Raw genomic sequence first — 20991 nt, forward strand, 5'->3', positions numbered from 1 at the left:
CGGGAGGCTGAGGAAGGAGGGTCACGAATTCAAAGTCAGCCTCAGCAACAGTGAGACACTAAGCAACTCAGTGAGACCCTGTGTCTAAATAAAATACAAAACAGCAGGATTGTGGCTCAGTGGTTGAGGGTCCCTGAGTTCAATTCCTAGTATGCCCCACCCACGCCAAAAACAAAAACAAAAAACAAAAACAAAACCCTGTTTGGCTGAATGAGGGCTTTAGGCCGTTCCACACATTCCACATCCTAGAACCAGGTCCAGGGGCCCCACCCTTCCACTTTTCTCCCCGGAAACTCCGTGGTTCAAATTCTGCAGCGCCCTGCGCAGGCGGTGCTACCGTCAGCTTGATCTTTGGCGCCACCTCCAGGTCAAACTGCGTTTTGCATCACTGCCAGGCTAAATTCCACGTGCATGTGATTTACAATCGTCACTGAGTGAGTGGGGCCGGGGGCGCCTTCCCTCTACCAAAACCTGCGTATAGAGGAATGTGAAGAAAAATGGTTTCGCTTCTGTCACTCTACAGACGAGTCTGCCTTTTTATTGTAAAACAGATAAAAGAAACCACACAAATGTGTAAGGCGGACACTCTTACATCACTACCCAGGTTAAGAAATATAATTTTCCCAGCCCCCCGCCCTCCTCTGAGCCCTCCCCACCATACAGATCCGTTCAGTCTTAGTTTCCTGGTCCTCTAACTAGCCCGACAGCTCCGTCAGTGATGGATCAGTTTTAAAGTCAGAATCCCTCAGGAACAAGCCTGTCTAGTGGACGGAGCAGACTTGGCGGACCCCCACCTTTGAACCACCAAAGCAGGTTGCTCAGGCAGTTCTCCAAGGGAAGACGGTGTCAAGGAGTGTCTCCATGGCGTGGCTCTGGCAACACATGTCCCCATGTTACGGTCCCTTCGACCTCTGCTGCTGGAGACCTGCGAGACTAGGACAGCCAGCTCCAGAACTGATGGCCACAATGGCCTGCCTGGAATCCCCAACAGCCCACCCTGGTGGCACTAGAGGTCGTGGCTGGGCTCCAGGGGGGCCTCCAGCTGTCCCACAGAGACCAGAGGGCCCAGCTGCCCCGAGGCACTGCTCTCCGGAGGGAAGGTGACCAAGTCCGAGTTCTTGTGTTCACTCTGGTCACTGTGCTGCTTTTTATGGCATCTCAAGGAGTCGTCCCTGACGAAGGAGGCCCCGCAGGTCTCACAGCGGAAGGCCCTCTGGGTCACGATCTTGGCCACGTGGTGGGCGCCGCCCTCTCTGAGCCCCTCCTGGCCCTGTGGGGCCCTGTTCTCCGTCTTGGCCTCATCCCTGTGCACCTTGTCGATGTGCTTGGCCAGGCTGCTGGGCCGCTTGGTGTCGAAGCTGCAGAAGTCGCACTTGAAGGGCCGGTCCTGGCAGTGGACCCTGCGGTGCACGCGCAGGGCGGCGGCGCTGGAGCAGGAGTAGCTGCACTCGGGGCACTTCTCGGGGTGGTCGGCCTGGTGCAGCCGGCTGTGCTCCAGGAGGTGGGCCCGGTCCCGGCCCTGGAAGGCACAGTGCAGACACTTGAAGGTGTGCTTGATGCGGATGTGGGACTTGAGGTTGGCCTTCATGGTGCAGCGGACGTCGCAGAACTCGCACTTGAAAGGCTTCTCCCCCGAGTGCACGATCATGTGCCTTTTCAAGTCCGAGCTGATTTTGAACTTGGCGCTACAGAGCCAGCACTGGAAGGGGGTGTCCCCTAGCAACGGAAGGTGCGTTTCCATTAGAGCAGGCAGGCAACACAGAACTCCCCCAACACGCATCCGCACACCTGGCCGCACCTAGGAGACGGGGTCTCTTCAACTCCAGCTATTGGCAACTTCCTGAAAACGCACTTCCTGCATGCACACCCCAACCTAACCCTGGCCACGAGCCTAGAAGACTGTTATACCCACGTAAAGGTGGAACAACTGAGGCTTAGGGGTTCAAGCAGGGGGATTTGATTGTGGGCCTCACGGCCCCCAAGTCTACTCTGGGCGACAGTTGAGTTTTAGATCTAAACTCATTAACTGACATCTCAGAATTGAAAATGGAAGAAAGGCAAGATGGAGGTTACATACATTTTCCACGTAAAGCTAAGATTTAGGAACAGCCTGACCATGGTGTTTATATTACGATCAGTTATTTGGCTTGCATTACTAGTTAAAAGTTCTCTAATTACAGATTTAGTTTTGTTTATAAAGTTAATACATGACTGCGGTAAGAGGGACAGGGACAAACAAGGAAAAGCCATAGCCTCCTTTCTAGAGTCCCTTCTCTGGAGGCATTGCTAAGGCTGTTTAGTCTTTTTGGAGGTTGTTGTTTTAATCGTCATTGGACGACTATAAGCCAGGATAAGAATGTCACTCATCCTAGCCAGCCAGTCACCTCCTGCATGCTGGTGGTGGTGGCTCCTGCCCTCTCAAGTTACCTGCTAAGGTAACAGGGTTTACCTCTTCCATCCGAGTGAGAGGTTCTGTGAGGATACCTCCTCCTCTTCCCATTAATGCCTCACTTTGTAAAAGCAGCTTTATTTTTACATTTAAGCTCAAAAATGTTCCATTCTGTCCTGTGAATTTCCATACTTCTGTCATTTTCAGATTTCAACTTTGGAACCAAACTACAAGTAATTTAAATTAGGACAGAGTATTTGACATTTGTCAGAGCCAAAGATGGTCCACAGTCACACCTGGGCCAATTACTAGTGTCAATGACCATCAAGGTTAAACTGTTCTTTCCTTACATGCTCATTTTTAGCCAATAGTTAGCTTGCTTCTTGATTGGGACTACGCATTTTTGAGAGGAAAAAAAAAAAAACTCACATAGTATCAAAAGTCATCCAGTCTCTTAATTGTATACTTTTCATGTGGATTAAAAAAAAAAAATGCTTTTTGTGAATTTCTGGTTTAATTTTCTCTCAATGTTCTGTTCAAGCATCAACCTGATCTCTCTCCTTACTACAATCCCAGTTAGCTATACTCAGTCACGCACAAGATATTTCATGACATTTTGTTTTCTCCCTTCTTTTGCTACAGAGTATCTTCTAGTAACTTCTGTTTTGGTGGCTGAGAGTACAGACTTGAATCCTTATATTTACTTGTTTCACACTCATACATGAGACAGTTTGGCTGGGTATAGAATTCTAAGTTCAGAATCATTTCTCAACCTTAAGGACACTGTCTCTAGGAAGCAATTCTGCTGAAGTCTCTCTAGGTATGGATCTTCCCTCCCAGCTCCTTTCAGCCTGGCTGACCTCTTGTGAGCCCTATCATTTCCCTGATCCATTACAATTGTGGGATTCCTTTTGTTGCTCATTTGATTTTCTCACTTCTATTTTCTTTTCTTCCTAGACCTCATCAGAGCCCCCAAATTATAGTTTCTTATTCTCAGTTCTCTAGCCCAATTTCTCTCACTAATCTCTGGGAAATGTTGTTAACCTTAGAGTTAGTAGCTTTGGTTTTAATTCATGTCTCTTTGTTCCATCTCTTCACAGAATGCTGCTTAGATGGAACATTTCTGCCAGTTGGCAGACACCAAATAGAAAGCAAACATTTTTCTATCACCCAAGTACGCTTACTTTTGGGATTCATCATTTCATGTCACACATTTCTTGCAAATGGCTCACAATCCTTGGCTGACTATATTTAGGAAGAGTAGGCTGGTTTAAGGATGAGACCTAGATGCCAAGAGCTTCACCTGCTTCTGAGCAGGTTGCTTGGGTTTGGTAGCAGGCCTTGGCTATCTCCTTGCCAGTTCCAAGTCCAGAGCTTGCAGGGCATTCGGACATCAGCTGGAAAGGCTGGTTCCCACCTCCACGGCTGCCTCCATTTGTCTACTGGAATACAGCTCTCTCTAGTCAGTTTTAAATGTCAGCATAGACCTGTTTGTCATCATCCATAAATTCTTTAGAAATGCTCATTATGAGCCTCATTAAGAATGTTTCAAACCCTCAATTTTCTGTGCCACAATGGGTTGGTCCTATTTAGTTAGAATTTTCCTTCCCACAGAAGGGAAGGAAAGATTTCTAGGATTTCGTGATTTGCTATTACATTCCTGAGTTCAACCATACAGAGTATAAGTCAAAATACCGAACACCCAGTTTACAGATCAGATGTTTGAGATGTCTCCTTCATTGCTGGCTGTTGCACCGGGTGCCCACCTCGAGCTGTGTTCCTGTAGGTAAGTTATGAAACCCGGTTGTCAGACTGTTTCACTCAAAGCTGCTGTTGTGGCAAAGAAAACCTCAACAAGTCACACAACCACACACTCCAAACTCCTTTACTTCTACCACCAAGTCATTTGAGTTGCTCGTGTTTTAAGTACAAGAGGGTAAGAAATTAGAGAAAAGGTCCCGAGGTTTCTGGGCCAGGGACTTACCGGTGTGGGAGCGCAGGTGGACGGTGAGCTGGCTGGAGTTGCGGCTGGCGTAGGGGCAGAGCTGGCACTTGTACGGCCGCTCGTCTGAATGGATCCGCAGGTGCTTCTTGAGGCTGCTGCTGTCCACGGCGGCATAGTCACACAGGTGACACTTGTGTGGCTTCACACTCGTGTGGCACCGCATGTGCATGGTCAGGTTGTCTTTCCGGCTGAAGCACTTGTCACAGAACTCACACTTGTGTGGTTTGTCTCCTTCAAACACATAAGGGTGCAAGGTTTAAAGCATCCGTCCAGCAGGACGCCTGCATAGACTGAACCTGGATGGGCTGCGGGCCGCCGCCTCCTCCTCGTGCCCAAAGGCCTGGAGACAGGGAGATGCTGACTGAAGTCCCAATCAGCACACTGGGAAACAAAGCATGCCATTTGCTGATGACTGAGAAATGGAGAAACCCCAACGGACAGTAAATAGGAGTCAGATGGAAGCAAGTTGTGGCGTGGTCATGGAAGTAGTCAGGCCAAGACCAGCAGGAAGCAGGGTCGGGAAGCTTTCTGGCTACCGGCCGAGAAAGCTCAGGTGGACTCCTTCCTCGGCTGATGCCCTCCAGTATACGGAATACAGAGTACCGAGGCCTGAAAGTACAGGGCCCTGGTCAGGAGAGAAGCCCAAGTCCAGACCTCTCCAGCCAGCTAGGTGCTCCACCTGACCATTATTCTCAGCTGCTCCAATAAACACTAGATCCAAGACATGCTCAAGAGTTTGCAGTTATTGAAGCAAACAGAAGCACTGGGATCATGGAAACAGGAGAGGCAGAATAAAACCTCTAAGTCGGCCGACCAGCAGAGGGGCACTCAAAATCCATGGTAACCACGGCAAGAAACCACACTTGCACACACTGGCCCACCCAGGCAGCCCCAAGAACCCCCTAAACATCAGAGCAGTGGGGCTGACAGCCAGGAGCCGGGAGCCTGCACACAGACACGCTAAGCAGCTTTGCCAGCTGCCGGCACACTCCCAACCCCAGTCTTCACCCTAAGTAGAACCAGTTTTCTGTCTGAATAGGCAGATAGGGGAGGAGGGCGCGGTAATGGTAAATTAACGGTGGTACATGGTGTTCTGTGATTCACTAATTTCGACCAGCCTGATGCATTGAACTTGAACTTCATTGCTCACAGCCTTTATCACACGACAAACATGTATTCTGAGCATTCTGTCCCATTATGTCTTCTTGTGGGATGTTTACGTTTTAAAGGGCATTTTAGCTTTGATTTAGTCCTACTGTGTCAGTCTTACTCCTGTGGCTTATTTGCCTATCTGTGTGCACCACACGGCCGTCCTTAATGCTTCACGTACTCCATTTGGAATGGAGAGGTGAAGTCACCCTGACCGGCTGACGACTGGGCCATATCTATTCCCTCACGGCCAGACATGCCCCTCGTTAGGGGCTGAGCTTGCCCATGGACACCGGTTTCCAACCTCCTTTTTGTGGTGCTGGGGATTGATCTCAGGCCTAGGCAAGTGCTCTCCCAGTGAGCTCTATCCCAGCCCCCTGTTTATCACACGCTTGAATTGCAGCTCTAGGGCACTGTAGTTTCTTAGAAAGTTAAGGGCTGTTGCCTAAGAATTTAGTGGCTTGTGTCTTCTCCTCCAGATAGATTCCGTTACAGGGAAGGTGGGGGGTGCTGGTGTGGAAGCAGAGGTGGCAAAAGGAACTCACTCTGTCACTGTGAATTCAAACAAGGATTTAGTCACCTTTACTGGAGTGATTAAAAAAACTGGAAAATAAAAGCCATGTGTGTAAATATGCACACAGATGTATTTGCTCCTACTCTCAATATACGAGCTTGAGAGAATAAGCCGTTTTAATATTCTCCATTCAGAAAACATTCCTGTTATCATGATGCGTCTTGCCTCAAGATTTTCCACGGGAAACAGCGGGAATAAAGCATATTTTATTCTTCTCTTCTTCCCTTCTACTGGGTACCCTATCTCTATCAGGTATTTCAACATTATTTCACTTTTCTTCCTCCAGAATGAACTGGCATTTAGGGTATTAGAATCCCAACCTAATCTTAGAATAAATAAAAAGGTGAAGCAATGTATGCCAAGGCCTGGCTTTCCAAGACCTCCCCGGCGGGATGGCGGCCAGCCTTCCTCCACCTTCCTAGGAAGGGCCCCTGTGGGCTGCGCCCCGGGCAGCAGGCACACCATCTCGGCCACCTACGTGGGCTCTGCACCCTCTTCAGTGCCTGCAGTTGAACTGCTGCACTGCTCTTGAGGTGAGCTGGACACTGGCCAGGCCCTGGTCAGCGTGTTTTCAGACAATCATGGTTTGTCATTGTTGACACGTGCTGACACCAGAGCAGGCCTGCTGGCGTCTTCCCTGCATCAGGCGGTGGCACCTGCTCTCCCGGCCGCAGCCACACGCCCCCAGGAAGAGAGTCGGGCCCACTTGGAGGGCAGCCAGGAAGCAGTAACAACAGATCTGATGGCCCCAGTGAGCCCATCCACGGCTCTGCACCATGGCACGGGAAGCAGGAGGTACTGCTGCTGTGACCCCAAGTTCCCCAGGGGTCTCGGGGACACAGCCATGTGACGGTCACACTGCAGCCACGTTAGTGCTTTCCATATCCCACCGTTTTGATGAAAGAGCAACTGACGAGCTGTGTTTTTTATTCAGTGTTTTTCATATTTGGCATTTGGCAGATGTTCTTAAAAAAGGACCAAGTGACTCCGTTATCAGTGCCGTGATGACCCTGGGCTCTCCAGCGATAGGACTCCAGGAGACAGTCTGCCACCTGGGCGCCCAGCTTTTCCCTACCTGAGGGGCACCCCTAATTCACCATGAACAAACCAAAACAAAACAAAACAAAAACCCTCCGAAATCTAAACTATCTCTGTCCCAAGCAGTTTGGATAAAGGATGCTTAACCTGCACTTGGATTTTCTGAGAAGTCATTGACAACTGAGCTTTCCCTGTGGTATAATGAAATGGGTCAACGTTTGGAGGAATTACATAGACTGCTAACCCAGTCTCTTCCAAATGACTGATGTGTGGTTGTGACGGACAAAACAGCATGGGCGAGAGTCAAGATGCAAAACAGACCAATGGATTTGAATTCGGCAGTTTGTAAAAGTCCCTGACGTGGCTGCAGAGTCCACGTGGCGACCACCTCTAAGAAGCTACCATTTGCCACGTCCTGGTACCCTCCACCCGCTCGAGTCCACGGCCAACTTTCTTACTGACGGACTGAACACGTGTGTGGGCACCCACCTGTGTGGATTCTTAGATGGCGGTCCAGGTCTTTCATGCCATGAACAGTTTTGAAGTGGCACCCTAGAAGGGAAGACAGTGCAGTTCTTAAACACATAGTCCCACCTACAACGGTCTGACCCGTGATTTTCAACTTGATGGTGGAGTGAAAGCGTTTTCCCTTTCAGTCTAGCATTCAGTAGGTGACATGAGCCATGACTGCTCCTCATAAAACAGGCTACGTGCCCCGACTCGGCTAAGGCAAGTGTTCTGACAGTTGGTCAGTTAGGCACAGTTTTGACTTAGGATCTTTTCAATGGATTCATCTAGACGTGGCCTCAAGTTAAGGGGCATCACCTGCAACCTCAGAATAGAGGCTACTATGAATCTGATGTGCTGTTGGGTACAATGCCCCTGGACTCCACGGGACTTCTGGAGCAGCCGCGGAAGGCTAGGAGAGGCTGCGGATCCTCCCACACGGTGACCACGTGGGAGGAGGCGGGGGTGTGTGCGCATGCCCGGCACCGAGAAGGGGCTCCCTGCGCCCTGTACTCTACCTGGGTAGCAGCAGTTGAACGTCCTCTCTCCGAGGGTGGCCGTTTGTTCCCTTGACTCTGAGGGAGGCGCGATGGCGGGAGGCTTCTGGGTGTCGCTTCCTTCAGCAGGGAGGTTGGCTGGCTTTGGAACATCATTGTCTAGTTCTAAAGCTGAAATTAAGGTATGAAGCTTCACTTAGTTTCTCAACCACAATCACCAAGGTGGGTCTAAGGTGGTAGGTGTGGCTTATCGCACCTTCCTTTACCCGTTTTCCCAAAAGTTTTTTTTTTGGGGGGGTGGGGTCGGGAAGGTGGGTACTGGGAATTGAACTCCTGGGCACTGGACCATTAAGCCACATCCCCAGCCCCATTTTGTATTTTATTTAGAGACAGGGTCTCACTAAGTTGCTTAGCACTTCCCTTTTGCTGAGGCTGGCTTCTTTGAATTCTCGATCCTCCTGTCTCAGCCTCCCTGTGTCTCTGGGATTACAGGTGTGCCTGGCTACCCCTCCCCCCATTTTTTTTTTTTTTTTTTGTGTGTGTGTGTGTGTGTGATACTAGAGGCTGAACCCAGGGGTGCTTCACCACTGAGCCACATCTCTAGCCCTCCCCACCCCTTTTTTTGAAACTTTGAGATCAAGTTGCTTAGGGCCTTACTAAGTTTCTAAGGCTGGCCTCAGATTCGTAATCCTTCTGCCTCAGCCTCCTGAGTCACTGGGATTACAGGTGCACACCACTTTGCCTGGCTTCCCACAAGCATTTTAAAAATTGGAAGCTATGTACATTCTAACTAGTCTTGTAGAAGTCTTTACCGATTCCTAGAAACATAGGTGACAGATGCACTAACACCTGTGGCACAATCCCAACTACAAATCACTTAAGCACATCACAAGTAACACAGTCCTAGTTTTTAAAAACAATTCCCAATTTATCACAGGCTGACACTTCTGTTCAACATGACATGAATTACAAGAAAAATGACAGAAAAGTCCAAACGCTATTGTTGGATATGAATGGAAGCTGGAGGCCCTGGTGACGTCAAGGACTAGTTTTCACTGCTTCCACCTGATGCGATACTTTCCCCCAGGACCCCTTTTATATTCCAGGAAGGGGCCTGGCACTTGCCATCCTCCTGCCTCAGCCTCCCAGCTGGGGTGACCATCGCACTTGGTTCCGACAGGCTTTGTTTCAGTTCGTTAGCAGGCCACAGACCTCGATTTGAGGATCATTTGCTCTCCAGCAAAAACCAGTTATATCAACAAATGACTTGAAGGACGATGAAGAGCTGAAACCAGAGGTGGAAGGACTCAAGATGAAGATCTGAGGTCTTAGGGCCTTATTGGGTCTCGATTTAAACACACCGTAAGAGCCACTTAAGACAGCGAGTGTGTGGGCTTCCCTGGAAGAGTTGGAGATTCTGGGGGTGTGAAGATGAAATGGGTTTAACACATTCTCATGGTTGTGGGGTGATGCTGACATGTTCTAGTGGTATGAATTATTCAGGGTGGTGCAGTTGGGATGACATTGGCCATGTGTAGTGAATTGTTGCTGCTGATTTTTTTTTTTTTACTTTGGTGGGTGGTGGTGGTATGGGGGATTGAACCCAGGACTTTGGGCCTGCTAGGTGAGCGCTCTGCCACTAGCCACACCCCGGCCCCATGTACAGTTGACTGTGCAAGCGGAGGAATGGCGCGTCAGTTCATGCAGTTATTCTATAGTACTACTGAACCAAGTGAAATCAACATCCTTACCTGCAAAATGGTCAGAAAACTTCATGTGGGTCAATCTCACTTGTAAACGTAAGAATTTCTAAAAGACTAAGAGCTCCTAAATAACTCAAGGACGATTTATCTCCAAATAGACTGAAATCCAAGGGGATTGCTATCAAGGTGAGATTTTGAAAGACAAAACCTGGAAGAGATATTGAGCAGTTTATGAATTACAGGCCAAGGTCTGAGAACTTTTGGCTCCAGATTATAATAAAAGGTGGAGTGTATCTTCAACGAGAGCCTTACTATTAGAAAGCAAAAGCACGCCAGTGTGGACTGTGGTCTTAGGAAGAGGGTTTGTTCAGCTGCGTGCTAGCTGTGTGATCACTGGCAAGTTACTTAACCTGAGCCTCAGTTTAGTCACCTGTAGCAAGTGGCGATTTACATCCCTGAGTGTTGCAGTTAGAGGAGATGAAGGATGTCCATTCTCGGGGTAGCTCGGAATGTGTACTGAGTAAATGCTCACAGGTACGTGGCTTCAGATGCCAAAGTGAGTAGAGTCATGGATGTCACATCCAAGCAGCTGGATAGCTGAAGTCCCATAACAAGGGTCTGAAAAGTGATAGAGTTCACTGGCTCTCAAATGAGGGCCTTTTGGCAGTGCCAGGGGACACACTTGAGTGTCGTGATCTGTGTGCATGCATTTTTTGACAGTGGGTAGAGGCAGGGATGCTGGACCTACAATGTGTAGGACAGCCCCTACCAAGTGGCCCACATGTCAACAGTGCTGACTGGTCTCATGTTGGTGACCCCCGTGTCACTGCCAGAGGCCTCATCCTAGACTCAGACTTGGAGGTGGAGTTGGAGAGAGTCGGGGTGGATCCTGGAAATCTGAATTTTTAAAGGTACTCCTTGAGTGATTCTGTCACAGTACCCCAAGCCTTGCTCCCCAAAGGGAGGTGCCTGAAGCATTAGCACCACCCGGGAGCCAGTTAAGTATACAAACCTTACACTCCACTGCACGTGTATCTAAAAAAAACAAAATAATGCAGAACCTCAAGTCCCACACCACCAGGCTGCACCCTCGCTGTGTCCCTAGGAGACTTGTATGCGAGATTGGAGATGCATCGAGGAACCCTGTGTCGACCATGGATTTAATGACATTTAGCATTTCAACGCAATTTCCCATGTTCTCTTCTAGTTACTAATGACGCGGTTTTATGCATGGGTGACTTCCTTAGTGTAGATTTGGGAGACTTTTTAAATAAAGGCATAAAAAGGGTGACATGCAAGGAGCAAGTTTTTAGCAAAGGATCAAGGATTTGTGTTCTGAGGGGCACAGGTGGACCAGCTGTTACCCTGAAGATTTCTAGGACTTTAGTGAGAGTAAGGAGCATGCAGCTGGGGACCTCTGAAAGCCATCTTTTTAAAAAATATTTTTTAGTGATATATGGACACAGTATATTATTATATTATTATTATTATTTTTTTGTGGTGCTGGGGATCAAACTCAGGGCCTTGTGCTTGTAAGGCAAGCACTCTACGGACTGAGCTATCTCCCCAGCCCCACAGTATTATTTTTATGTGGTGCTGAGGATTGAACCCAGGGCCTCCCACATGAGAGGCAAACACTCTACCACTGAGCTACAGCCCCAGCCCAAACATCTTTTCCAATTTAATAAATTTCGGCAATCTGCACGTGCACACGCACACACTCATGCCGTGTGTGAAATATCTCGCAGCAGCTGATGGTTCTCAAATGTAAGTGTGCATCAGAATCACCTAGAGGGCTTGTTAAGACCCAGGTGGCTTGGGCCCCACCTCTAGAGCTCCTGATTCAGTAATCTAGGGTAGAACTAGTAATTTTTTTATTTCTAACAAGTTCCCAGGAAGATTCTAGCTGATCAGAACCCACACTGCCCAACGTGTAGCGCATCTCTATGCCCTTCCAGGCAGGGCACCAACACAATCTTGTGCTATGCAGCAATTTGCATAAGAGGAAAACCATTAAACTCTTGAGGATTTCCAGTTCCACAGCATTCAAGTTAGACTGGAGACAAATAACGTGTTGTAAAACGGTGGTTTAGGGAACCGTTTGGGACGCCAGCTGGTGAGTTACAGATGTCAGTTCCACCGTGTATTGTGTGGCCCTGGGTAAGTTACTGAACCTCCCTGTTCCTGGTTTCCACATCTGTAATGGAGAGTACGGCTCCTATCTCTTGGTCTCAGATGAAGATCAGTGGTTAGTAGCTGTACGTGGTGCATGGTCAGCACAGTATAAATACGAGTTTCATTCACTGACGTACACTTAAGAGCTACTGGACTCTCGGGGAGGAAAATGCACGTTTCTAATGAAAATGAAAAGAAGCAAAAGAAGTCTGACAGGTCTGTAGAGTCCCTGGGACTGCATGGAACACTAAAGACACCCAGGAGGGCCTCTGATGGGGAGGCGAGAGGGGCCTCCACCTTTGCACACCTAGGAACCCGAAGCAGGTAGAAGCCCACTCTCCTGAGAGGGGCACAGCTGGGGGAGAGACCCTTGGAGCTTGGGAGTGGGGGTGCCCACGACTGACAGACACCAGAGGGCCTGCCTGCCCCGGACCAGGCCCTGGTTCCACCCCCAGCCCAAGTGGGAAGTTGCTGTCGGCTGTTTTCCTGTCCAGTATTCCATTTTCACTGGTGGTGATGGGAAAGCTACCCTTTCCCGCTACATTCTCCTCCAAAAGCTCCTTAATTTGCAAGTGGCCTTGGAACTCGAGAGTAGCTCGACCTTAATAAAAAGGCTCGCCCTTTGTTCAGTGTCAGAGACCTAAGATGTGCAGATAAAAGGAAGCCCAGGCTGAGGTCAGGCCCACTAACCAACCAGGCAGGCCTGGGTGACAGCCCTGCTCCTGCAGGGGGGGCATCTAGAATTGATCAGAACACAGCGGGCCCTTCTTACACGCCGGGAACCAGGACTGTTCCTGGAAATAAAAAGTAGCTCAGCACACCGACTTTGAGCTCCAGGCCAGCTAATTCAGCGGTTCTCTTCCATAATCACTCGCCGCAAAGAGTCAATATTCCAGAACCTCCCACCCCGCCTCTATGCAGGGGTTCAGCAGGACCCCTGCCTCCCACTCCAGAGCCCTACAGTTCCAACCTACCGGCTCTGGGACTCACTGATCCTCACGTACTTTGCTTAAGGTAAGATTTATTTTTCAAAATGCCAACTATTACTTTAGAAGAGTCTCAAAGTACTTCCCTCCACTTGCTCGGGAAGGTGTGGTCACAGCCCATGCCACCCAGAGTCCCGCAGGCTGGTGAAGATAACGGGCGCCAGCACCGCTGGAGGCGTGAGTCTCCTCCGAGGGCGGGCCAACACCCAGCCCGCCACTTTCCGCAAGGAAACCGCAGGGGAGAAGAGGACAAAGTCCAGGGCGAATTCCTCTCCCCAGCCCCTTACTTAGGGAAAGGGAAAGGCAGAGAGTGGCCCCAGCGCAAGATCAGAAGGGGAAGCGCCTTAGAAGTGCGGACACCCTCCTACCCCGCCCCCAGAGATTCCGATGGGCCGGGAGGCGTGTGCTTGAAGGTGACGAAGGAATCTGGTGACTTAAAGCTCCTCTCCTGCAGGCCCTTCCCAGGAAGGGGATCCTGTGATCACCGGGGTCGGGGGTGGGGAGACACGCTGCTCTGCCGGCTTAGGGTGGCCAGGAGTCCCCCAGCCACGTCCCAGCCCTCTCTGCCAGGAGTCCACGTGGCAGCCAGGATGGGCCTGTTAGGTCCGACCGTATCACTGTCCGGCATCACTCCGAGTAGGAAGCACAGTCCTGGCCGCGCCCCCATCAGCTCTCCGACCTCCCCTGACCGCCAGGCTCCAGCCTCCAGCCTCGCAGAAGCTCCGGGCCTGCCCTTCCCTCGCGGGGGCCGCTCTGCCCCGCTGTCTCCACCGCCTGCGCACAGTCTTCGGGTCCCCTCGAAGGCGCCCCATCGGCGAAAGCCTCCCAGGACAACGCATTGGAAATGCTCCCCGCCACCGCCACCACACTGCACGCGTCCCCTTCTCGGCTTCGTCACGATTTCCCAGCGCCGATCTCTTAAGACACTGGGCGCTTCACCGGTTAATCCCGCGTGTCCACTCTGGTCTCCACTGGAGCACCAGCTGCAGGAAGGCTGAATTTCGTCCCGTTCATTGTTTGTTCCTCCCCGTCTCTAGCCCCAGGTCTGGCCCCGATGGGAGTACCACACCCACCCCTGCGCAAAGTCCGGGACTGTGCACCTTCGGGCGCACGGCCCACGTGTTAAGGAAGTGGGGCACTCGGGAGCCCGCGCACCCCAAAAACGGCCTCCGAGGGGGTCTCGGCGTCCTTCCAGCGTGTTTGGGACGCGAACCGGCATTTAGCCGCGCTTGCGGGGAGTGGCTGGAGGAATCGGCACAGGGAGGAGCCGTCACCTTCCGAGAGTGTCATTTACAAGAGGTGTCATTCACAAAGGCCGGGGCGGGCGCGCCCAGGTCCGAGGCCCAGGACACCCCTTGGAAGCTCACTTCGCAATTCCACGCCCCCTGTCCAGAGCTCGTCCCGACCGAGTTCCAAGGACGTCGGAGCGTCCCTACTCACCCTGCTCCTCCGCCACCTGCCCGGCCACCTCGGCGAACCCCTGGCGCGCAGCCTGCGGCTCCTCGGAGTTGAGGTGCTGGGGCTTGGCCTGCTTGCGGCGCGACATAGCGCGAGGGCCAGGCGCCCGGCGGGTCTCCACGAGTGGCCCACTTCCCACGGCGAATTCCCGGACTTCGGAAATGACCCCCAGCTCAGCCGGAAGGCGCACGTCCCGGCAGGTCTGCTCATCGGCCGGGCGGGGAGACTTCGCACGAGTCCTGACGGCTGATTGGCCGGGAGCCAAGACCGCAGGGGTCCCGCGGACTCGGGGTCCGCGCCGGGCAGCCCGCACCACCTGAGAGCTCGTTAGAAATGCAGACTCTCGGGCTCCGCCCAGCCCCGCCGAATCAGAATCTGCATTTTAACAAGATCCCCAGGTGATTCGCATGCACATGAAAGTTTGAGCAACCACGTCTGCATTTTAACGAGATCCCAGGTGATTCGTTTGCCCATTAAAATTTCAGAAGCGCAGCTCGCCTCCAACTTTAATGTGCGCGCGGGTCGCTGGGGAGCTCGTTAAAATGCAGATTCTGACTCAGTGGGTCTGGGGTGGGGCCCGAGCTTCTGTATTTCTAACGAGCTCCCAGGTGACGTCGTGGCCGCCGCCGCTGCGCGGGCCCTGCTTTTCCATTCGCGCCTAATTGGTCTGCGCTGAGACCCGGCGTTGGTATATTTTTTAAAAAAGCTCCCTGGGTTATTCTGATGCGCCGCCGAGGTTGCGAAGAACGACGTCCCCTAGTGCTTCCCCACCTCGGCTGCGGAGTCGAGTACAGCATTTAAAGGAGGCCAGAGTGTCTCCGAATGCAGGGCGAACGGTTCCCGGAGAAGTCGGTTAAAACGCAGCTGCCTCAAGTTCAGGGTTCAGGCGGCGGCGGCCGGGACTCTGTTCTCCCTCCGCACACGCCGCTCCCCGCCAGGCCTGCGCCGCGAGCCTGGCGCACCGGGCCTGGGACCACACGGGAGAAGCTTCTGAGGCCCAGGACGCCGGCCCCGCCCGGCAGGTGACGAGGCGCGGTCCTCGGGGGTTTAGGCTAATGGGCGTTCATGCTCAGACTAGCTGGGACCTTGATGAGACCCGAGGGGGGACCCCTCCTTGCACCACATGAACGACATCCAACAAGAAGCGAGAAAGCCACCTACATCCCTCGGGTGTTTACTTTCTTCAAATCGGGGAGTTACTTAAGACGGGGCTGCGCCCCAAGCTTGCCCGAACCTGAGAATCACGTGGGGACCCTGTGGTTAAAGACCCATCCAGGTTCAGCTCCGAATTCGTGGGTTAGGGCCCGGGGACTGGGATTTTAAAATCAGCGCAGGCGAGGCCGAGAGAGGCTGCTGCAGGCCCTGTGGGTTCAAGGGCGTCTGTAAAGGCCTTCTATTATACAGGCTATGTCGGCGACCCCCGTGCAGGGCCTGGGAGAAGTGCATTTTTACATTTCTCAAAAGCCGAGTTGTTTTCCTCAAAGTTCCCCTTGATTTTCAAGTTGCGAATCAACCTAGGAATGTTTGTGTAATGCTGGGTGAAGTCATTCCAGGTTAGATCCCCAAGACTTACAAAAGCAACTTGTAGTTTCTTCTGATGTGTGTAGCTACCCACATCTGTACACACTTGAGAACACACGTGTTCTCCTGTTTATTGTGGCTCCTGAAAATGCCTGGCGAGTCTGGATAAACTGGGAACAGTGACTGCCTCCGGGGAAGCTGGTGTGTGTGTGTGTTGCACCCGGACAGAGGAGGGGAGCTCCACACCCCTTTATACTGCCAGGTGTGTGTGCACACGGGTGCGTCTTCTGTGGGTGGGCATTACTTCACCTCTGGCGGCACACAATCCATCCCTGGTACAAGACACATGAGCACTACTGCACTATTGCCATCTAATCTGCCTGGTTGCTTGTGTGCTGTTTGTTTATTGTGATATAAGTACCAGGGGAAATTATCCCTGCCTATAATTTAGTACCTTAACCTCAAACTATACCTGGGTTCCCTCCTCTCTCTCTCTCTCCCCCATTTGATAACCATCAAGTGGAACCTTATTCTCCATTCCTTTGCCTTCTCTCTTGAGCAAGTTTTATTATACCTGTATGTATTTCTAAAAATGTATGCCATTTTGGGGCTGGGGTTGTGGCTCAGTGGTAGAGCGCTTGCTTAGCAGGTGTGAGGTTCGATCCGCAGCATCACATAAAAAAATAAAGTCATAAAAATGTTTATTGGAGCTTCCTGGCTCTAGGAGTATTAAAAAAACCATAAAAATGTAAATGATTATAACTTCATAAAAAGGGTATGTAATCTTCCAGGAGTTCCTTTTTCCCCAACTTGATATTATTTGCTAAGACCATACAAATTGCTGTCATTGTTCATCCGTTTTGACGGATATATAATATTTCATTGTGTGAAAAACCACGGTTTATCGATTCTCCTGTTGTGTTGATGGACAGTTGGGTCTATGCCAGGTCTTGGCCACTGTGCACAGTACTGCTATGACCCATGAGCTTTGTGAAAACTGTCATGCTTTCTCTTGAGCGAATGTGTACTTTGGAGTGCTATAAGAGAGAATGCCAAGGTGATTGCGCCAATTTACATGTCCCCAGCAAGGGGTAAGAGAATGTGCAGCCATGTTCTTCCCCATAAAGGAAAATGTCTTCGTTATAAAGTCTTCATTTTGCCAATTGTATTGATAAAAATGGTATCTTACCTCAGTTTGCATTTTCCCTGAATGTATTATTTCAACAAAAAACAAGTAACATTTCCCACCAATATAGTGGCAAGAACTGACTGTTTTTATTTTTGAAAGGATTCAAAGTTCCAGTCTTAAGTTTATTAATATGTTTAGTTTTAATGGCTTGATTTTAAGTATTATAATTGAAAAATCGTGAAAAAATATGTATGAATTACAGGCTATCCAGATCTAGATGAAAGCAAAATATATTATGCTTAATAAGTCATGACTTTCCCCTTTCAATCCCATTTGACAATTATACAAGTCGACTATCCATTTAGTTGGAATCCAGTAGATAAATTTTCATCTTGATAAGGATTCTGCAAATTGAACTGAAGAGGGTGTGTCAGTCACTGTATCTTTATCAAGTGGCCTTCGAACCCACGGAAACTTTTTTTTTTTTTGAGAAGACAGTTGAACAGACTAGGAAATTCTGTTGCTGAGTTTAGAAATGCAGAGGGCAGCTTTCACAGACCATAACTTCGCCTTGTTACAGCAACAATGTCACACATCAAGGGAATCGCCCCACCCCTCAAAATTCTTTCTCTACAGGAAGATTCCATGGAAATCAAGTTACTTCCCCATTCTTTTTTGGGGAGTGGGGTACTGGGGATTGAACTCAGGGGCACTGGACACTGAGCCACATCCCCAGCCTATTTTGTATTTTATTTAGAAACAGGGTCTCACTGAGTTGCTTAGTGCCTCACTTCTGCTGAGGCTGGCTTTGAACTTGTGATCATCCTGCCTCAGCCTCCCAAGCCACTGGGATTATAGGCGTGCACCACCGTGCGCCCAACATCCCCATTCTTGATAGAAAGCCTTTATCCAAATTAAAAAAAAAAAAAAAAAAAAAATGACTGCCAGGTAGCCTGCTTCCTTCACGGAGAAAGTTAATACATTCTCAACACTTATCACTTTGTAAAAGAAAAATGGAGAATCTCTAACTTTCATAACTCTTAGGTATTTTGCCAAGGGATAAATGATGCACCTCTGATTATACAAGCGTCTCCTGGCCACTCTGCATCTCTTTAGAAAGCATCGTAAAGATCCCAGAGGCAGCACAATGTAGGAACTCAAAACGGACAGGAAGCTGCCTGAGTTTGAATCTGGCTGTCTAGGGTCGGGGGTATGCTCAGTGCAAGAACAAGCTCAAGGTCTTGGTCTCGGATTTGATCCCCAGAACAAAACAAGAATCATGTTACTTCCCTGCTGTGGGATCCTCTAATAAAACTGCCCTGTGCCCCATTTTTTCCTTAGTAAAATGGCTATGTCACTCCACTAGGGGATCAGGATGAATGAGTTTAGACACAGGATGCACAGAATACTGTCTGTTAGGCAGTACTCTGTTAATAATTCTGTTAATCATAATAATAGGGTAAGCATTATAGTCATCTATAATAATAGCCAACACTCATCTGTAATTGGTCATTCCCCTTAACGAGGCACAGATATTCCCTTTTACATGGAAATAAATTTGAAGCAAACAAGCACATGATGAGTCACAGAGTTCTCCTGCTTTCCTACCAGCTCCAATTCATATATTAAATGAGCAAAGCTTTCTTTCTTAAAGGGACGGATGTGGATAAAAGCACATGATATGGAGGCCTCCTGGGCGGGAGCTCCCTGCCTGGGTCCTGTTCTCCTGAGCCACCTCTCTGGTACTAATGCTGCTCTCCACTACGGATATAGCAGTGAACAAATCCGTGTTTATCCAGGTACCAACGACTCCCTAAAGGGCTATCAAGATGGACAGGAGCCGCTTCTATTTCCTCATCACTAATCTATCGAGAATTCAGGTATTCATCTAATCACAAGTTTTGAGCCCACACTGTTGCCCAGCTTGGTTTTAAGTGCTGGGGACAAGGTGATGTCCAAGACTGGGCCCAGCGGGGTGGTCAGGAGTAACCCGCCAACGCACGCACAAGTTCGCATCAGATGGTGGTGGGTCTGGGATCAGTAAGGAGTGATGTGACAGAGAGAGAGGGTGGCGAGGGGACCTGAGTTTGGCTAGCAGTGACTTTTGAGCTCCAACACGAATGTGACAGCTGGCTATGGAGAACCAGGGAGACAATATTCCTGGGCCAGAGGATGGCACAGCAAAAATGCTACAGGAAAACCCACTGTTGTCTTTGAAGCAAAGCAAGGAGATTCAGAGAGTTCCCAGAGAACAGAGACAGCACATTAAAAACAAATTCAAGCTGGCCATGGTGGCTCCAGAGGCCGAGGCAGGAGCCTCGTGAAGTCAAAGCCAGCCTCCGTAACTTAGCAAGGCCCTGAGCACCTCAGTGAGACCCTGTCTCTAAATAAAATCCAAAATAGGGCTGGGGATGTGGTTCAGTGGTTAAATGTCCCTGGATTCAATCCCTGGTACCAAAAACAAACAACAGCAAATCAGGCTCATTTAAGATTAATGAATGTGAAGTTAAACCGAAATATTATTTTCACCTGTTTGAAAAGGTTAACCCGACACAAATGCTGAGCATTACCAGCTATTCCACACGTACATGGCACTTCTCAAACTTCCAGTGCAGAAGAATCATCTGGAGTTCTTGCTAAAATGCAGATTCTGGTTCCAGAATGTCTCAAAGTTAAAAGTGAACACAGATCACCTGGGAGACCTCATTAAAAGGCAAAGCCTTTTAATGCTTCTCAAACTTTAATGTGCAGAGGAATCAGCTAGAGAACTTGTTAGATGCAGAGTCAGGGCAATGATCATGTAAGAGTTATTTAACCTCACTAATTATAAGATAATAAAAATTAAAGCAACCACGAATTCCCTTTTTCTTCTCATCTATCATATCAGTGAAAATCAAGACTGCTGATAACATTGATGTTAGCAAGAGTGCAGAGGGATTGGGCTTCTAATGTATTGCTATTGGGAACATCAATGTTTACAGCCACTTTGGAGGGCAATTTGGCAATACATTTAAATGTACCCTGCCATACAGAATAGAAGACACAGACGCAGACCCACATAAGTACAGTTATCTCATACTAGGCAAAGGTGCCAAAAACATACAATGGAGAAAAGACAGCCTCTTCAACAAATGGTGCTGGCAAAACTGGAAATCCATATGTAGTAGAATGAAATTAAACCCCTATCTCTCACCCTGTACAAAACTCAACTCAAAATCGATCAAGGATCTAGGAATTAGACCTGAGACTCTTCACCAAATAGAAGAAAAAGTAGGCCTGACTCTCCATCATGTTGGCTTAGGACCAGATGTCCTTATCAAGACCCCTACAGCACAAGAGATAAAAGCAAGAATCAATAAATGGGATGGATTCAAACTAAAAAGCTTTTTCTCAGCAAAGGAAATAATAAATAATGTGAAAAGAGAGCCTACAGAGTGGGAGAAAATCTTTTCCACCCTTCAGACAGAGCACTAATCTCCAAAATTTACGAAGAACTTAAAAAACTTTACACCAAAAATACAAAGAACCCAATCAATAAATGGGCTAAGGAACTGGGCACGCTTCACAGAAGAAGATATATAGATGATTAACAAATATACAAAAAGTGCTCATCATCCCTAGTAATTAGAGAAATGCAAATCAAAACTACCCTAAGACTTCATCTAACTTGAATTAGAATGGTTATTATCAAGAACACAAGCAATAATAAGTGTTGGCGTGGATGTGGGGGAAAAAGGTACACTCATACATTGCTGGTGGAGTTGCAAATTGGTGCAGCCACTCTGGAAAGCAGTATGGAGATTCCTCAGAAAGCCTGGAATGGACCTACCATTTGACCCAGCTATCCCACTCCTCCGCCT

General features: G+C 49.3%; 1 protein-coding gene across 2 annotated transcripts in view; it reads right to left on the minus strand.

The window, feature by feature from the left end:
• Positions 1-668: 668 nt before the first annotated feature.
• The window catches only part of ZFP64 (ZFP64 zinc finger protein), a 78180-nt gene continuing 57857 nt past the window's right edge, over positions 669-20991 (minus strand). The window contains exons 1-5 of one of the 2 annotated variants that reach the window (XM_079127024.1): positions 14464-15384; positions 8181-8330; positions 7645-7707; positions 4374-4625; positions 669-1716 (exon numbers count right to left, since the gene is read on the minus strand). In XM_079127024.1, the coding sequence (XP_078983150.1) occupies positions 1007-1716; positions 4374-4625; positions 7645-7707; positions 8181-8330; positions 14464-14569 (1281 nt within the window). In that variant the 5' untranslated portion in view covers positions 14570-15384 and the 3' untranslated portion in view covers positions 669-1006. Of the gene's footprint in view, positions 1717-4373; positions 4626-7644; positions 7708-8180; positions 8331-14463; positions 15385-20991 lie in introns of those variants that run through there. The other variant, XM_079127023.1, reaches the window with a different exon arrangement.

This window comes from Sciurus vulgaris, assembly GCF_902686455.1.
Source record: "Sciurus vulgaris genome assembly, chromosome: 2".
Lineage (NCBI taxonomy): Eukaryota > Metazoa > Chordata > Mammalia > Rodentia > Sciuridae > Sciurus > Sciurus vulgaris.